The sequence below is a fragment of the Symphalangus syndactylus genome, chromosome 13 (assembly GCF_028878055.3).
Source record: "Symphalangus syndactylus isolate Jambi chromosome 13, NHGRI_mSymSyn1-v2.1_pri, whole genome shotgun sequence".
Lineage (NCBI taxonomy): Eukaryota > Metazoa > Chordata > Mammalia > Primates > Hylobatidae > Symphalangus > Symphalangus syndactylus.
The window spans coordinates 28,199,325-28,216,468 of NC_072435.2; the positions used below are offsets into that span (position 1 = coordinate 28,199,325).

At 48.6% G+C, this 17,144-nt stretch overlaps 1 protein-coding gene across 8 annotated transcripts in view; it reads left to right on the forward strand.

Annotated features, from left to right (window-relative positions):
• Positions 1-17: 17 nt before the first annotated feature.
• The window catches only part of VRK3 (VRK serine/threonine kinase 3), a 48,233-nt gene continuing 31,106 nt past the window's right edge, over positions 18-17,144 (forward strand). For 4 of the 8 annotated variants that reach the window (XM_055238429.2, XM_063614965.1, XM_055238431.2 and 1 more), the window contains exons 1-4: positions 165-303; positions 4,949-5,005; positions 9,184-9,323; positions 15,782-15,931. In XM_055238429.2, coding sequence (XP_055094404.1) covers positions 9,185-9,323; positions 15,782-15,931 — 289 coding nt within the window. In that variant the 5' untranslated portion in view covers positions 165-303; positions 4,949-5,005; position 9,184. Of the gene's footprint in view, positions 304-4,948; positions 5,006-9,183; positions 9,324-15,781; positions 15,932-17,144 lie in introns of all 8 variants that reach the window. The other 4 variants (XM_063614967.1, XM_063614966.1, XM_055238430.2 and 1 more) reach the window with 3 other exon arrangements.

Here is a 17,144-nt window from a genome sequence, read left to right on the forward strand (position 1 = left end):
CGCAGTAGAACCAGAAGGCGTTCCAAAGAGGCTAGAAGGGAGGGGAGGGGGATGAGCAATGAGGGAATAATCCCCATTGCGTCTGGAATCAGAGGGCGGGCCTGCCGCGGAGGCATCTGGGAAACGGAGTTCCCAGGTAGGCGAAGCCCCGGGGCGGTCGGGAAGTCAGCGGCGCCTGCGCGGGCGCCTCAGACTCAGGATGCGCGCGCAGCGCAACTGAGACGGTGAGTCCAGGTAACTGCGGAGGATCCGAGGGTCAGGCTGCAGAAGCCGAGAATCCCACCCCAGTCCCCAAGTACAGAGGTGAGGGGAAGCGAGGCGGAACGAGGGGACGTCCCCCGACCCCCTAGCCGCAGCTCGGCCGGGGTGTCCGTGACGTCAGCACGACCCTTTTTGGGAGGCGGAGGCCCCTGCGGTCGGGGTTCGGAAAGAGAGCGGTTCCGGGTCGCGGGGTTCACTGGCCTCCTCTTGAGCTTCCCAAGCCACCTTGGGTTCCGTGTTGGGCATGGCTAAGGCGGAGATGGGCGGAACTTGTGGGAAGTTTGACAGCGCCTCCTCTGTGAAACTTGGCGTCTAAGTCATCCCGTGGTTTCTGTGGAGGTGCGGCGGAAGGGAGGCTCTGTCGCCTAGGCAATCGCCCCACCTGCGCTGGGGTGGGGTCTGACTTTTAGCTTTTTTGCTGTGCTGTTTCCTGAACTTTCCAGGGGGAGCCCTATACAGTAGTTGACACATAGCAGCTGTTCCGTAAACATTTGTTGAATAAGTCAAATAAATTAAGGTAAAGACTGGCCTGAGGGTTGGAGTCTTGGGGTTTCAAGTCCTGACCTGGCCATTGCATAGGTGACTTCAGCACATCCACTTTTATTGAGCGTTTACTATATGGAAGGCTCCGTGCAACCGATATTACACTACTATAACCTGGACTTGAACGGTGCTAGTCTAATAGGCACTGTTCAAGCCCAGGTTATTATAGCAGTGTCTAAAACAAAAATCCTGCCCAGCTAATTCACATTCTCAGGGTGGTTGGGGATGCCAGACATTAAAAAAGAAATGTTAAAGAGTATTTACAGGTCTGCAATCCCTTATCTATAACTTTAAAATCCAAAACGTCGTAAAAACTGAAAGGTCTTTTTCTCTGTTTTGCAACTTACTTGGTAGGCCAGCCTCACCTGGCTTTGAACTTGTTTGCTCGCAATACCCACTCTGAACTGATGTGTGACTATTTAGAATTTTTTAAGATTTTGTTGTGCAAATCATATACTTGCTTATGGAGAGTTGCCCCTGGATCTCGCCGGTGTTGTAATATGTAATAAGTTCTAAAATCCAAAAAATTTGGCTGGGCACGGTGGCTCCGGCCTGTAGTCCCAGCACTTTAGGAGACCGAGGCAGGTGGAGCACCTGGGGTCAGGAGTTCAAGACCAGCCTGGCCAACATGGTGAAACCCCGTCTCTACTAAAAATAAAAAAAATTAGCTGGGCAAGGTGGCATGCGCCTGTAATCCCAGCTACTTGGGAGGCTGAGGCAGGGAGAATCGCTTGAACCCAGGAAGCGGAGGTTGCAAGTGAGCTGAGATCGTGCCACTGCACTCCAACCTGGGTGACATAGCAAAACTCTGTCCCAAAGGGAAAAAAATTATTTTTTTTTTTGCCCACCATCATGCAATACATGGCAAAAGCAAGATCCAAACCCAGGCAGATTATGTCCCAAGTTTATCCTCTTAACCCCTGTACTGATCTGCTTCTAAGTGGCAGGTCTTTTTTAAGGACCATCCAGCTAGATAATTCCGGCCCTGAGCTTAGAGTCTCTGGCTGGATGTCTAGACTTGCGTGAGCGATGAATGTGTGCTGACACAGCTGGGGAACCCCCCCCCACCCGCCTTCTTGGCACGTTTTCTTTTGCAAAGGAGACAATGATTTATTCACTCAGCAAACGTAGACCCAGCGTTTGCTCTGTGCCAGGCCTGTTTGAGGCTCTGGGCATACTGTGGCAAACAAGGCAGGGAAAAGTCCCCACCATCATGAAGCTTACATTCTAATAAGTCAGAGTATGTCAGGTAGTGACAAGCACTGTGAAGAAAAATAAAGCAAGGTAAGGAGGATAAAACATGCTATTAGTAAAATGGTGTCCAGGGCCAGGCACAGTGGCTCCCAGGACTTTGGGAGGCTGAGGGGTATCACCTGAGGTCAGGAGTTCAAGAGCAGCCTGGCCAACATGGTGAAACCCCATCTCTACTAAAAATATAAAATTAGCCAGGTGTGGTGACACGCACCTGTAATCCCAGCTACATGGGAGGCTGAGGCAGGAGAATCACTTGAACTCGGGAGGCAGAGGTTGCAGTAAGCCGAGATTGTGCCATTGCACTCCAGCCTGGGTGAAAAGAGCGAAACTCCATCTCAAAAAAAAGAAAAGAAAAAACACAGTAAAATTGTGTCCAAGAAGGTCTCTGAGAAGGTGACATTTGAACAGAGAGCTAAAGAATGTGATGAGGAAGTGAACTGTGTTCACTCTTGGGGGGACAGCATTCCAGGCAGATGGGAGAGCAGGTGCAAAGGGCTTGGGGAAGAAACATCCTTGTCACGATTGGGGAAAAGCACCAAAGCCGGCATGGCTGACTCAGCATGAGCAAAGGGAGATGGTGGGAGAGGTCAGAGAGGGAACAGGGAAGTGGCAGATCATACAGGGGCTCCTGGGCCATGGTAGGAATTTTGGCATTTATTCTGTCTAAAATGAAATCCACCATACAGTTTTGAGTAGAGGAGGGACAGGGTCTGACTTACATTTTATTTATTTATTTATAGGACTGAGTCTCGCTCTGTCACCCAGGCTGGAGTGTAGCAGTGCAATCTTGGCTCATTGCAACCTCTGCCTCCCAGGTTCAAGTGACTCTTGTGCCTCAGCCTCCCAAGTAGCTGGGATTACAGGCACCCACCACCACGCCCGGCTGATTTTTTTTTTTTTTTTTTGTACTTTTTTAGTAGAGACGGGGTTTCACCATGTTGTCCAGGCTGGTCTGGAACTCTTGACCTCACGTTATCCGCCCACCTCAGCCTCCCAAAGTGCTGGGATCACAGACGTGAGCCACTGTGTCCGACCCACCATGTGGGCCAGGGCAGGGACAGGGACAGGGTCTGACTTAGATTTTAAATGGATCCCTCTAGCTAATGGGTTGAAAATAGATTGTAGGGACAAGCGTAGAAGCCGAAAGTCTAGTTAGGAGGCTGCTGCAGTAGCACAAGGGAGAGATGGTGGCCTAGACCAGGCTGGTGACGGTGTCAGAACCGGGGGTGGCACATGGTTAAAAGACTCTCTTGCCCTGGTTCCACACCCAACATCAGCTTCCAGATTTAAATCTACAAGAATGTTCTGACCTGCTGCCCTGAGAACCCAGTCCGGTTTTGCATTTTCGTTGTATAAATCGGCACCAGGTGAAGAACATGGGCTTTTGGGTTCTGGATTTCAGCTGCGTCCCCACTGTTTTCTAGGTGAGTGGAGTCAGGTCTGGGGGAAGGAGAATTGTCACCCTTTGAGCATCATTTTGTAGGTTTCAAAGATGGGCTGATCATCCCTACCTTATAGAGTGGAGGGAAAGATTAAACAAAATCATGTGTCTGGCTTGCCGCTTAAGAGCTGTGTGGCCCTGGGCAAGTCACTTTCTCTCTGAGCCTCTGCTTCTCATCTCCCCAAAGGGGAAATCATTCTTACCTTGAAAAGGGTGATTGGGAAGGTTCTGTAGATAATACCTGCCGAGAACTTAGCACAGTGGTCTGCACATACTGAACTGTCATGAAGTGAAAACCGTCTTGAGTGACTGACTTGACCTCTCTGTGCAGCAGGGACTCCCTGTTCAGGTTACTATGTCTAGAGAACAAATTGTCCCATAATTCACTGGTGTAGAACAGCCATTTCTTGTGCCCATGGATCCTATGGGCCAGGAATTCAGAGTGAGCACAGTAGGGTGGCCTGTTTCTGCTCCCCAGTGCCTGTGCCTTAGCAGGAAGACTTGAAGGCTGGGGTTTAAGTGGTCTGAGGACTTGCCCACTCACCCAGCAGCTGATGCTGGCTGTTGGCCAGGGGCCTCAGTTCCTCTCCACCTGAGCCCCTCCATCTGGTTTCTCTGCCTGGGCTACTTTAGGCTGCCTCATGCCGTGGAAACTGGCTTCCATGGGTGAGCATCCTGAGTGAGCCAGCCAGGTGCAAGTTGTTTTTTATGACCCAGCCTGGGAAGTCTCATGGCCTTACTGCTGCCGATCCTCTTGGTGGGAGCAGTCACAGCTCTGCCCAGATCCAAAGCAGGAGGAACAGAGACCCTGACTCCTGGGAGGAGGGGTTACGAGGTTCCAAAGAGCACCCAGGACCAGAAATATTCATGTGACCTGCTTTGGAAAATACAAATGCCACACTGTCCTATGAAGTGGTGATAATTCTGGAACCTGCGTCCTGGGCTGTTGTATAAACTAAACAGGATAATGCATAGAAAGCTGTCTGCCTGGAGGACTCCTTCCCAGATATTGACGGCTCGCTCCCTGGATTCCTCTGGGTCTCTGCTCAGATGCCTCCCTCTGGGCGAGGCCTTCCTTGGCCACCCTGTGTGAATAGTGACCCACCAACCTCTGTGGCATCCTGTTTTCTTCTGTGGTACTTTATTGTCCTCCATAGAACTTTCTCCATGTGACCTGTTCAGCAGTTCCTTGCTCATTTGTTTGTTAGTTTCTCTTCCCCCACCAGAACGTGAGCATCCTGAAGGCAGGGGCTGTGTTGTTTCCTTTGCTGCTGTTTCCCCTGTGGCTGGCATAAACAGGAAACTCGGTGAATAATTATAGAGTGAATGAATGAATGAATGGATTTGGCACATGCTGGTGACATGGCCAGTGCTCAATAAACATTAGCCACTATCTTTCATTTCTATGTGAAAGCATGAGTCAGCCTCTCCACTTTTGTTCACTTACAGGTCAAGATGGAGTTTCCAGCCCAGTAAATCCGAGGGCCAGACCGTGACCTCATAAAGGTATTATCCCTTGGGCACAGCCTCTCAAGGCCTTTTTCCTTTTTCCCACCAGCAGCTGGCTCCTGCTTGTCTCCTCTGGGTTGCTGCCGGCCAGCTTTACTCCCAGAAGGAACGTTGTCGTGGGTATGGCAGGGCTCACCTGGTTAGGCACTTGCTGCATCCTGGAGGCATCTTTATTGGAGGGCAGCCAGCATCTAGGGAAATTCTACTTAACGTGAAGCCATGTAAAACCATCACAGATTTCTGCCAGGTGTGGAGGCTCATGCCTATAATTCCAGCATTTTGGAAGGCTGAGGCAGATGGATCACTTGAGGTCAGGAGTTCGAGACCAGCCTGGCCAACATGGTGAAACCGTATCTCTACTAAAAATATAAAAATTAGCTAGGTGTGGTGGCGCCTACCTGTGGTCCCAGCTACTCAGGATGCTGAGGTAGGAGAATCGCTTGAACCTGGGAGGCAGAGGTTGCAGTGAGCTGAGATCGCACCACTGCACTCCAGCCTGGGCAATAAGAGCAAAACTCCATCTCAAAAAAAAAAAAAAAAAAAAAAATTAGCTGGGTGTAGTAGCACATACCTGTAGTGCATACCCAGCTACACGGGCAATAAGAGCAAAACTCCATCTCAAAAAAAAAAAAAAAAATTAGCTGGGTGTAGTAGCGCATACCTGTAGTGCATACCCAGCTACGCGGGACACTGACAGAAAATCGCTTGAACCTAGGAGACAGAGGTTGCAGTGAGCCAAGATTGTGCCACTGCACTTCAGCCTGGGTGACAGGGTGAAACTCTGTCTCAAAATAAATAAATAAAACCATCACAGATTTCTAAACAACCCCTTTGTTCACATGAGAAATCTAGACTGGGCATGGTGGCCACACCTGTAATCCCAGCACTTTGGGAGGCCAAGGCAAGAAGATTGCTTGAGCTCAGGAGTTCGAGACCGGGGCAACATAGCAAGACCCTGTCTCTACAAAAAGTAAAAAAAAAATAAATAAATAAGCCAGGCATGGTGGCACATGCCTGTAGTCCCAAATACTTGGGAGACTGAGGTGAGAGGATGGCTTGAGCCCAAGAGCTCGAGGCTGCAGTGAGCCATGATCATGCCATTGCACTCCAGCCTGAGTGACAGGGTGGGACCCTGTTGCTAAAAAATAAAAAAGAAGTATAGAGTCTGGCTAGGCTAGGCTTCAGTAACAAGCAACTTCTAAATCTTAGTGGTTTAACACAATCACACATTATTTCTCACTAATACAACTCTCCAAGCATCAGCCTCTATGCAGTTTAAAAATATATATATTTTTTTAATTAGCCAGGCATGGTGGCTCACGCCTGTAATCCCAGCTATTCAGGAGACTGAGGCAGGAGAATCGCTTGAACCCAAGAGGCGGAGGTTGCAGTGAGCCGAGCTTGCGCGACTGCACTCCGGCCTGGGTGACAGAGCGGGACTCCATCTCAAAAAAAAAAAAAATTTTTTTTTAATTTTTCATTTACCTGGGTACATAGTAGGTGTATATATTTATTGGGTAAATCTAGGCAGTTTGGTCTTGTGGCGCCAGTGTCAACACCCAGGTTTGCCTGGCGGAGAGGGAAGAGGCAGTGAGACCTCTAGCTTAACAAAAATGCTCGCCAGTATTTATGCCTTTGAGAAGAGAGAGATGTTCTTTTACATATTATTAGCAGGACAACAAATCACTAAGTTAGACAACCAGTCAAAATGACTGGCTTTCTAGAGAGTAAAAGATACTTGACCCTCAGCCTTTGCAGTCCAGATGTCTTACACGATTCCTTTGTTTGAAAAAACAGAAGAGCAGATTTATGCCATGGAGTGTTTCTGCTCTTCTGCAGCCTAAGGAAGAGGAATCCAGGACCCCTTCTCTCCTCATGTGGCTGACATTTCTTTCACCAGCTAATGGGATGGCCTGTGGTTGACAAGCTCTAGAATTTCAAAAGTCGGTACCTAGAGGAAATAGACAGGCCTGAGGAGCTCAGAACTTCCTATCAAAGAAGAAAGGGAAGAATAGAAATATTAATGACTGGAATATAGTAACTTGGGTACAAGGCATGATATGGTCACAGCAAGCACTACCATAAAAGGCTTTCTATGGGCCAGGCCCTGTTCTCAGCACCTCATATAAATGTATTCATTTAGACCTCATCGACCATTCTATAAGATAGGAGCTGGGAGAAGCCCCATTTTACAGTGGGGTGGACTGTGACACAGAGAGGTTAAGTAGCTTGTCCAGCATGTAGCAGATCTGGGATTGAAATCTGGCAGCTTGGGGCCAAACCTGTGATTTTAAAGACTCCACTGTTTGCATTTGCAACAGAAGCCAGCCTTTGCAGTGAATAAAAGAAAAGGGTTTGATCAGAATGGTCTCTTGCAGCCAGGATGGTAGCTCATGCCTGTAATCCCAGCACTTTGGGAGGCTGAGGCCGGGGGATTGCTGGAGGCCAGGAGTTCCAGACCAGTCTGGGCAACATAGTGAGACCCCGTCTCTACAAAAAAAACTTAAAAAATTAGTCAATTGTGGTGGCACACACCTATAGTTCCAGCTACCTGGGAAGAGTGCTTGAGCCCAGGAGTTTGAGGCTGCAGTAAGCCATGATTATGCCACTGCATTCCTCCCTGGTGACAGAGTGAGACCCTATCTCTAAAATAATTTAAAAATGAATATTCTCTTTCAAGGTGAAATTAAATCACAAGCACATGTTTATATTAACTTCTATTTCAATAGTTTCACTTTTTTTTTTTTTTTTTTTGAGGCAGAGTTTCACTCTTGTTATACAGGCTGGAGTGCGATGGCGAGATCTCGGCTCACCGCAACCTCCGCCTCCCGGGTTCAAGTGATTCTCCTGCCTCAGCCTCCCGAGTAGCTAGCATTACAGGCATACACCACCACGCCTGGCTAATTTTGTATTTTTAGTAGAGACAGGGTTTCTCCTTGTTGGTCAGGCTGGTCTTGGACTCCTGACCTCAGGTGATCCGTCCACCTCGACCTTCCAAAGTGCTGGGATTACAAGCATGAGCCACCGTACCCGGCCAATAGTTTCACTTTTAATTGCTAATGTACACTAAGCCTGAGACTATAAGAACAAATAAATGGCCCTTTTTTGTTGCTGCTGTTTGTTTTGTTTGGTTGAGACGGAGTTTTCACTCTTGTTGTCCAGGCTGGAGTGCAATGGCATGATCTTGGTTCACTGCAACCTCCACCTTCCAGATTCAAGCGACTTTCCTGCCTCAGCCTCCTGAGTAGCTGGGATTACAGGTGCACACCACCACACCTGGCTAATTTTTTTTGTATTTTTAGTACAGACAGAGTTTCACCATGTTGGACAGACTGGTCTCAAACTCCCGACCTCAGGTGATCTGCCTGTGATGGCCTCCCAAAGTGCTGGGATTACAGGCTTGAGCCACTGCGCCCGGCCTATTGCTGCTCTTTGTTAGATGCTCATTACAAATAGCACTGCCATAATGAAGGGCAATACAAACTGCCTATTGTACTTCATCCTTGTTAATTTCCCTTCTTCACTTAACTGGCTTAAAACTCTTCTATATCCTCATTTGCTATAGGCTCAGTATGTAATTTGGACTTCTAAAAAGTATCAGGAATTAGCTCAGAGAGATGCAAAGCATAGAGGGTGATTTAGTGAACACTCATCATTCTACTAAATCAGTCAGGATAGAATAGGCTGTGCTGCCATGACAAATAAACCCTGAAACCTTGGTGGCTCAATACAGCAGAAGTGTATTTGTTGATCATGAGGTTCCAGTGTGGACCAGGCAGCCCTCCTTCATCTTGTTGCTATGTCAGTTGGGAGCCATGGCCTCCAGGGCCATCCCTGCAGGTGGAGGGGAAGGCAGAGGAGGTATTCTGACTCCTAACTGCCTCGGCCATGAGATGACTCTACTCACACCCCATTGGCCAGAATTAGTCATGTGGCCTCTACCTTGTTGCAAGGGAACCTGGGAAGTATAGGGGAGCATATCGATATTTGGAGAACATTGACTGTCACTCCCATTCCAATTGCATGTTTTAAGAAGTGAACATCACAAACATAGTTGAAGACCCTGGTTGTGCCTCCTGCCACTCACCCTGTGATTAAGAGCAGTTCTCCAACAATACTTCCACTGACCTTCAGCTGGCCCGTTTCACTTCGTGTTTGTTCATTCTGTTTTGTAGCATGATCTCCTTCTGTCCAGACTGTGGCAAAAGTATCCAAGCGGCATTCAAATTCTGCCCCTACTGTGGAAATTCTTTGCCTATAGAGGAGCATGTAGGGTCCCAGACCTTAGTCAATCCACATGTGTCATCCTTCCAAGGTAAGAACCAGAGCATTGAGCCTATTTCTGCAGTGGGGATGAGGTGCATGCACATGTGTGTCTGTGGAGGGAGGATGCCTTTGCAGCCTGTCTGACCCTGTGGTGACACTGGAGAAGCCCAGGTCTCAGGACTGGACCCCTCTGTCTACCCTCAGTCCCTTGGCCTCTTACTGGCCTCATGGCTTTGAACACTGTCTCCATGTTAACAACTCCTTCATTTCTATGTCCAGCCAGCCTGGACTCCCCTGCTTGGAGGAGATATATGTGCAGCCTGCCAGCTTGGCACCTGCAGGTTGAGTATCCCTTATCCAAAATGATGAGGACCGGAAGTGTTCTGATTTTGGATTTTTTCAGATTTTGGAATATTTGCATTATACTTACTGGTTGAGCATCCTGATTCAAAAATCTGAAATCTGGCTGGGCACAGTGGCTCATGCCTGTAACCCTAGCACTTTGGGAGGCTGAGGCAGGCAGAGCACTTGAGGTCAGGAGTTCAAGACCAGCCTGCTGGCCAACATCCTGAAATCCCATCTCTACTAAAAATACAAAAATTAGCTGGGCATAGTGGCGCATGCCTGTAATCCCACCTACTTGGGAGTCTGAGGCAGGAGAATTGCTTGAACCCAGGAGGCGGAGGTCGCAGTGAGCTGAGATTGCGCCACTGCACTGCAGCCTGGGCAACAGAGTAAGACTCGATGTCAAAAAAAAAAAAAAAATCTGAAATTCACAGTAGTCCAGTGAAATTTCCCTTGAGCATCCTGTTGGCACTCAAAGTTTCAGATTTTGGAGCATTTTGCGTTTCAGATTTCCGGATTTGGGATGCTCAGCCTGTGTTGGATGTCCTGGTCACATCTCAGTCTGAACTACCCTTCACCTGAGCTCCTGGTGTTCCTGCCGCCTGCGCTGCCATAGACTTCCCCATTGCCGTGAATAGCACTCCATTCATCCAGTTTCCCAGGCTGGACCCTGGGGATCATCCTTGAGTTCTCTTTGTCTCGCAACCTGTGACACACCCACCCCTTCAGCAAATCTTGTTGGCTCCCTCTTTACAATCAGTGCAGTATCAGCCCACTTCCTTCTCCGCACCCCCCACATCCCTGGTCCTCACCTCTCCTGTGCAGAAGCCTTCTTGCCCTCTGCTCCCCTCTCTCGTCCCTGTAGTCGTCTTCAGGCAGCCGCCAGAGAGATCCTGTGAATACAGTCAGAGCCCATCATTCCTCTGCTCATACTTTCCCACGTGAGGCGACGGGACCAGGTCCCCATTTCCCCTCAGACCCCACCTGCCGACCCTCCTGCTGTTGCCTCTGCTCTTCCAGCCACGCTGGCCTCCTGGCTGCCCCTCCACACCTCAGCACGACTGGGCCTCAGCCTGTGCGCTTGCCACTCCCTCCTGGACGCCTCTTCCCTTATGGGCCTGCATGCCCCACTCTTTCACTGCCTTCAGGTTTTGTTTTTCGTTGTTTTTGTTTTTGAGACTGAGTCTTGCTCTGTCGCCCAGGCTGGGGTGCAGTGGCGTGATCTTGGCAACATCTCGGCTCACTGCAACCTCCGTCTCCCAGGTTCAAGCAATTATCCTGCCTCAGCCTCCCAAGTAGCTGGGATTATAGGTGCCTGCCACCACGCCCAGTTAATTTTTGTATTTTTAGTAGAGACAGGGTTTCACCATGTTGGCCGGCCGGTCTCAAATTCCTGACCTCAAATGATCCACCCGCCTCGGCCTCCCAAAGTGCTGAGATTACAGACATGAGCCACCACGGCCAGCCTTGTTTTTTTTTAAATGGAGTCTTACTCTGTCACCCAGGCTGGAGTGCAGTGGCCACAATCTCAGCTCACTGCAACCTCCGCCTCCTGAGTTCAAGTGATTCTTGTGCCTCAGTCTCCCGAGTAGTTGGGATTACAAGTATGTACCACCACGCCCGGCTGATTTTTATATTTTCAGTAGAGATGGGGTTTCACCACATTGGCCAGGCTGGTCTTGAACTCCTGGCCTCAAGTAATCTACCTGCCTCAGCCCCCCAAAGTGTTGGGATTACAGTCATGAGCCACTGCGCCCAGCCATGCCTTCAGGTATTTATTCAGTTGTTACTTTCTCAGAGACACTTTCCCTGCCGCTACTAATTAAAGTTGCATCTTCCCTCTATGCAATGATCCTGTCCCCCTTCCTTGCTGTGTGTTTCTTTTTGGTACTTGTCTCAACCCTATTAAATACATTATTTTGCCTATGTTGCTTCTTCTGTAAGCTCCACAAGGACAGAAACTTTTTGTGTTTCTGTAACCTGTGTTGATTGTGGTTTTGTAACCTGCTGTTTGCACAGCACCTGGGTCTGTGCCTGGCATGGTATTGGGTGCTGAGAAATCTTACTGACTGGTTGCATGAATTAATTAAATATCAGTAGTAGGTCTTGCTCACTGGAAGGCCCAAGCCCAGATACTATATTGGTAAATCAGAGAGGGTTTATCCATCGGACAGTTGTGCAGAAGGCAGTTAGCTTACATGGCGGGGAGTTGAGTGACATTCATTTTATCATTTGGGAGTGTGTTTAGCTGCAGATAACAGAAAACGCTATGACAAGGGTTTAAACAAATGATTAGGTTTATTTTTCTTTTCTTTCACTGGTAAGTATGTACAGCAATATTTTTCTTACTAAAAAAATGGGGACAGTGAGTATTGGGATGGTGTCCCCATGATGCCCTAAGGCACCCAGGCTCCTCTGTCTGCACTGAGCCATCCTTAGCATATGGCTTTTGTTCCCATGCCTACTGCCTTGAGGCTCAAGTTGACTTCTTCATCTCCACAGTTCCAGGCAAATGTGAACAGCGCTTGCCTTGGCCCAACTTGAGAGTCAGAGTGTTTTGTTTGTTTTTTGTTTTTGAGACGGAGTCTCGCTCTGTCGCCCAGGTTGGAGTGCAGTGGCGCCATCTCGGCTCACTGCAAGCTCCACCTCCCGGGTTCTCTCCATTCTCCTGCCTCAGCCTCCCGAGTAGCTGGGACTACAGGCGCCCACCACCACGCCCGGCTATTTTTTTTGTATTTTTAGTAGAGATGGGGTTTCACCATGTTAGCCAGGATGGTCTCGATCTTCTGACCTCGTGATCCGCCCGCCTCAGCCTCCCAAAGTGCTGGGATTATAGGCATGAGCAACCACTCCCGGTCTTTGCTTTTTTGAGACGGAGTCTCGCTCTGTCGCCCAGGCTGGAGTGCAGTGGTGCCGTCTCGGCTCACTGCAACCTCTGCCTCCCAGGTTCAAGCAATTCTCCTGCCTCAGCCTCCCTAGTAGCTGGTATTACAGCCGCACACCACCTCACCTGGCTAATTTTTGTATTTTTATTAGAGACTGGCTTTCCCCATGTTGGCCAGGCTGGTCTTAAACTCCTGGCCTCCCAAAGTGTTGGGATTATAGGCATGAGCCACCGCGCCAGGCCAGAGTCAGTTCTTAACCCAACCCCTGCCTTTCCTAATGCTAACCTAGAGCCCAGTTCATTATTCACTCCCTCAGTCATCAGATGGCAAATATGTATGGGTAACCTACCATGTGCTGAGGTGCTGTATTTGTCCCGAGGATTGTAGTAAGAAATGAGACAGCCCTGGTTTCTGGTCTCTCAGAGTTTTTACAGCTCAGTAAGGCAACAGACATTGAATAAATGATTATCAGCAGGTTGCACGATAACAGAGGGGAACTGAATGGACCCTGGAACACATATAAGGGAACATGTTTTTCGGGGAATCAGGGAAAACCTCCCTAAGTGGGTAAAGTTTGAGCTGAGCTAGGGATGAAGAAGAATGGGCCGGGCACAGTGGCTCACGCCTGTATTCCCAGCACTTTGTGAGGCTGAGGCAGCCTGATCACCTGAGGTCGGGAGTTTGAGACCAGCCTAACCAACATGGAGAAACCCTGTCTCTACTAAAAATACAAAATTAGCCAGGCGTGGTGGCGCATGCCTGTAATCCCAGCTACTCGGGAGGCTGAGGCAGGAGAATTGCTTGAACCCAGGAGGGAGAGGTTGCAGTGAGCCGAGATTGCGCCATTGCACTCCAGCCTGGGCAACAAGAGCAAAACTCCATCTCCAAAAAAAAAAAAAAAAAAAAGGAATGAGCAAGGTAGGAGTTGGCACATATGTTCCAGGCACTGGGACATGGTATGGGGAGCAGATGTGAGGTGAGGAGAGCCAGGCACACTGGAGGAGTAAGGAACATTTCCGCCTGGGGGAAGACAGGCAGGGCCACAAGAAGGAGTTTGGTTTTAACTGTTGGTGACGTGGAGAGCTGCAGAAGAGCTTCTACCAAGTAGGCAACACAATAGGCTTTGCATTTTGGAAAGATTTCTGTGGCTTCTTGGTGTGGAAAATGGATTCGAGGCATGGAAACCAGTTAGGAGGCCATTCCAGTAGCCCAGGGACCAACCATGCTGGCTGAGTTAGTCAGTGTCAACTAAAAAGAAAGGACATTTGTTTTTAGCAATATGGCAGACCAGATGATAATAAAAACTCTTTATAGTTCAGTGTGCCCAAATAATGTGGAATAAAACATTAAAATGTCCTTTTAAAATATAGAGCTAAGTGGTAGGAAAGTAAAGGGAGTCCATGGAGATGAGAAACAGCAGGAAAACAGAGACCACAGGGCTAAGCAAGTGTTACATAGGTGTTATTTGTCCTGAGGCTGTTTGCTGATGGCCTTGAGCCTGTGTTTTATTGGGGTGCAGGAGACAAAGCTTAGGGCCTTAGCAGTACAGGAGTTGCAGTTGGAAACCTCCTCTTAAATCTGGGGCTCCTCAGTGGGTGAACTACAGCAAAAGTAATTGTTCCACAGAGAAAATTGGTGGAGACATTTGTCAGCCTTGGTGGTAGACAAATAAAGGAGGAATGTCTTCTTTGAGAATTCCCCTTTTGTTTTTGTTTTTTTGTTTGTTTGTTTTTGTTTTTTTGTTTTTTTGTTTTTTCTTGAGACATAGTCTCGCTCTGTCATCCAGGCTAGAGTACAGTGGTGTAATCTTGGCTCACTGCAACCTCCACCTCCCGTGTTCAAGCAATTCTCCTGCCTCAGCTTCTCAAGTAGCTGGGTTTACAGGCACCTGCCACCACACCCACCTAATTTTTATATTTTTAGTAGAGACGGGGTTTCACCATGTTGGACAGGCTGGCCTCAAACTCCTGACCTCAGGCGATCCACCCGCCCTGGCCTCCCAAAGTGCTGGGATTACAGGCATGAGCCACCACGCCCAGCCTTCTTTGAGAGTTCCTAACCAAGAATTCACATTCTCACCAGTTTGGGGCCAGAATTCACACTGATCTGTGTGGTCCCCCAAAATGCAAGCTGAACATTTAACTTAAAGTGGTGAGATGTGGGTACCACTCCCTGCCTGATATAAACAAATCTTCTCTTGGAAAACATCCTTTAAAGACAAACCTCAGGGAATTACCACAGGTCAACGTCCAAGGATCATGAGTACCAGTCTCTGTTGATTTACAAAGACACCAGGAAATAAGCTAGCCTGAGAGTCAGCAAAAACAACAAACTACAGAATCAGACCTGCCAAGACCACAGACCTTAGAATTAATAGATGAGAATGTTTACAAAGCATGCTTAATACGTTTAAATAAATGAAATAACAAATTAAAGGATAACGAAGGAATAGGTTAAAGTTGCACAGGCAAATAAGAGAAGGAACCAAATAAAAACTCTAATGATTGTATGTGTATATATGTATATGTGTGTGTCTATATATGTATATATATGTATGTGTATATATATATACACACAATCGTTGTATGTGTGTATATGTGTGTGTGTGTGTGTATATATTATAATCATTGTAATCAGAAACTCAGTGGGTGGTTTAAACAGCAGACTAGACATAGCTGGGAGAATTAGTTAACTGGAAGATAGATTTTAAGAAGTTACATGGAAGAGGCCGGGCATGGTGGCTCATGCCTGTAATCCCAGCACTTTGGAAGGCTGAGGCTGGCGGATCACTTGAGGTCAGGAGTTCAAGACCATTCTGGCCAACATGATGAAACCCCATCTCTGCTAAAAGTATAAAAATTAGCAACATTACAGGCATGTTGGTGCATGCCTGTAATCCCAGCTACTTGGGAGGCTGAGGCAGGAGAATTGCTTGAACCCAGGAGGCAGAGGTTGCAGTGAGCCAAGATCGCACCACTGCACTCCAGCCTGGGCAACAGAGTGAGACTCCATCTCAAATATACGTACATATAAAGAAATTATGTGGAAAGGACACAGAGTGGCAAGGTGCTGGAAGATACAAGAGAGGCAAAGACCTAAGAAGGAGAGAACAACTAAAAGGAACAGTTTGCTTAGATATTTACATAATAGAAGAAGCAAGAATTAGTGTTGAGGACCAAAGAGAACAGCATAGCTGAGTATAACCTCAGGACTCCCAGTCCAATGGTGCCTGCAAAGGGGCCTTTGTAACTCCAGTCTGCATTTTGTCTGCCTTTAGGTTCAAAGAGAGGGCTGAGCTCCAGTTTTGAAACCTCTCCTAAGAAAGTGAAATGGTCCAGCACCGTCACCTCTCCCCGATTATCCCTCTTCTCAGATGGTGACAGTTCTGAGTCTGAAGATACTCTGAGTTCCTCTGAGAGATCCAAAGGTAAGAGTTAAGGTCCATCTGGCCTGACTCTGAGTGGAGCAAACTTGGGTCATCTGATGATCTTTGGGACAAAACTGCCACAGCCCCGGCTCAAACGTCATCCATCCCTGCCTGGACTCTGACTCCAGCACCTTCCCCAGCCTCCCATCTCCCCCTCCAGTCTGCCTCTATATGGCCCCAGATGGGTTTTCAGCACCCAGAGCTGCCCCGGCCCCTCCCTGCACACCAACCCCTACTGTTCCCGGCGCCCTCAGACCAAGCTCTTCAGTCTGGCATCTGTGTGGCCTGGTTCCTGCTTTAGTCCTCAACACAGTCTTTGCCCAGAAAACACTTTTGGGAATTAACCTTGGTCTTTGCTAAGCCTGTTCCCTCAGCCCAGGGCACTCTCACCTTCCTTCTTGGCCTTGTGTACTGCCGCTCAGCCAGTCTGGTCTCTAGGAAGCTTCTCTTGAGTGCCACAATCTCACATCCAGACCTCCTCATTGTCCTCCAGAGCCTCTTTCCAGCCTCTTTGGCGCCCCCCGTGCCTGCTGCAGCCTTCACTGGAGCGCATGTCACTCTAGGCTCCACGTGCCTTTCGGCCTCCCTTTCTGGGCTGGGGTCCCTTTGTGGGTAGGGACCCAGCACAACTTGTGTATATACCCTGTGCCCAGCCAGTGTCCAGGACACGGGAGGCCTGAGGACTGTGTTCCTTCTCCTGTTCACTGAGCCCCTGGATCTGAAGCCACAGCCACAGTGGCAGTGTGAGGCGTCCCCTTTGCTCCTCGTTATCCTCTGGGCCCAGAGGCCTCTTGCCATTACTTGCGTTTAGGGGATGGTGGGTGGGAGGAACAGAGTAAGCGATGTCTTTTCCTGTGTCCAAGTCTGTCTCCCACCACACTCGCCACATTCTCTTGCCAGGCTAGGAGCCCTTCTAGGGCAGGGCTTCAGTCTAACAAATTTTTTTTGCCCTTTTCTATCTCAGGACTGAGTCCTTTTTCAGGATGTTTTTGGGAAAATGTCTAGAATGTCCTTTTTTCCCTGACAAACTTCTACTCATCCAACAAGACCCAACTCTAATATCCCTTCCTCCAGGAAGCCTACCCTGACTTCTCCAGGCAGGATCTCTTTCTCTTTTGGGCCCTAATATCTGTCTGTACTGTCCTGTCTGAGACCCGCATCTGACTAGCTGTGTCTAGAGCAGACTTGCCCACCAAACTGGGCACTCCTGAGG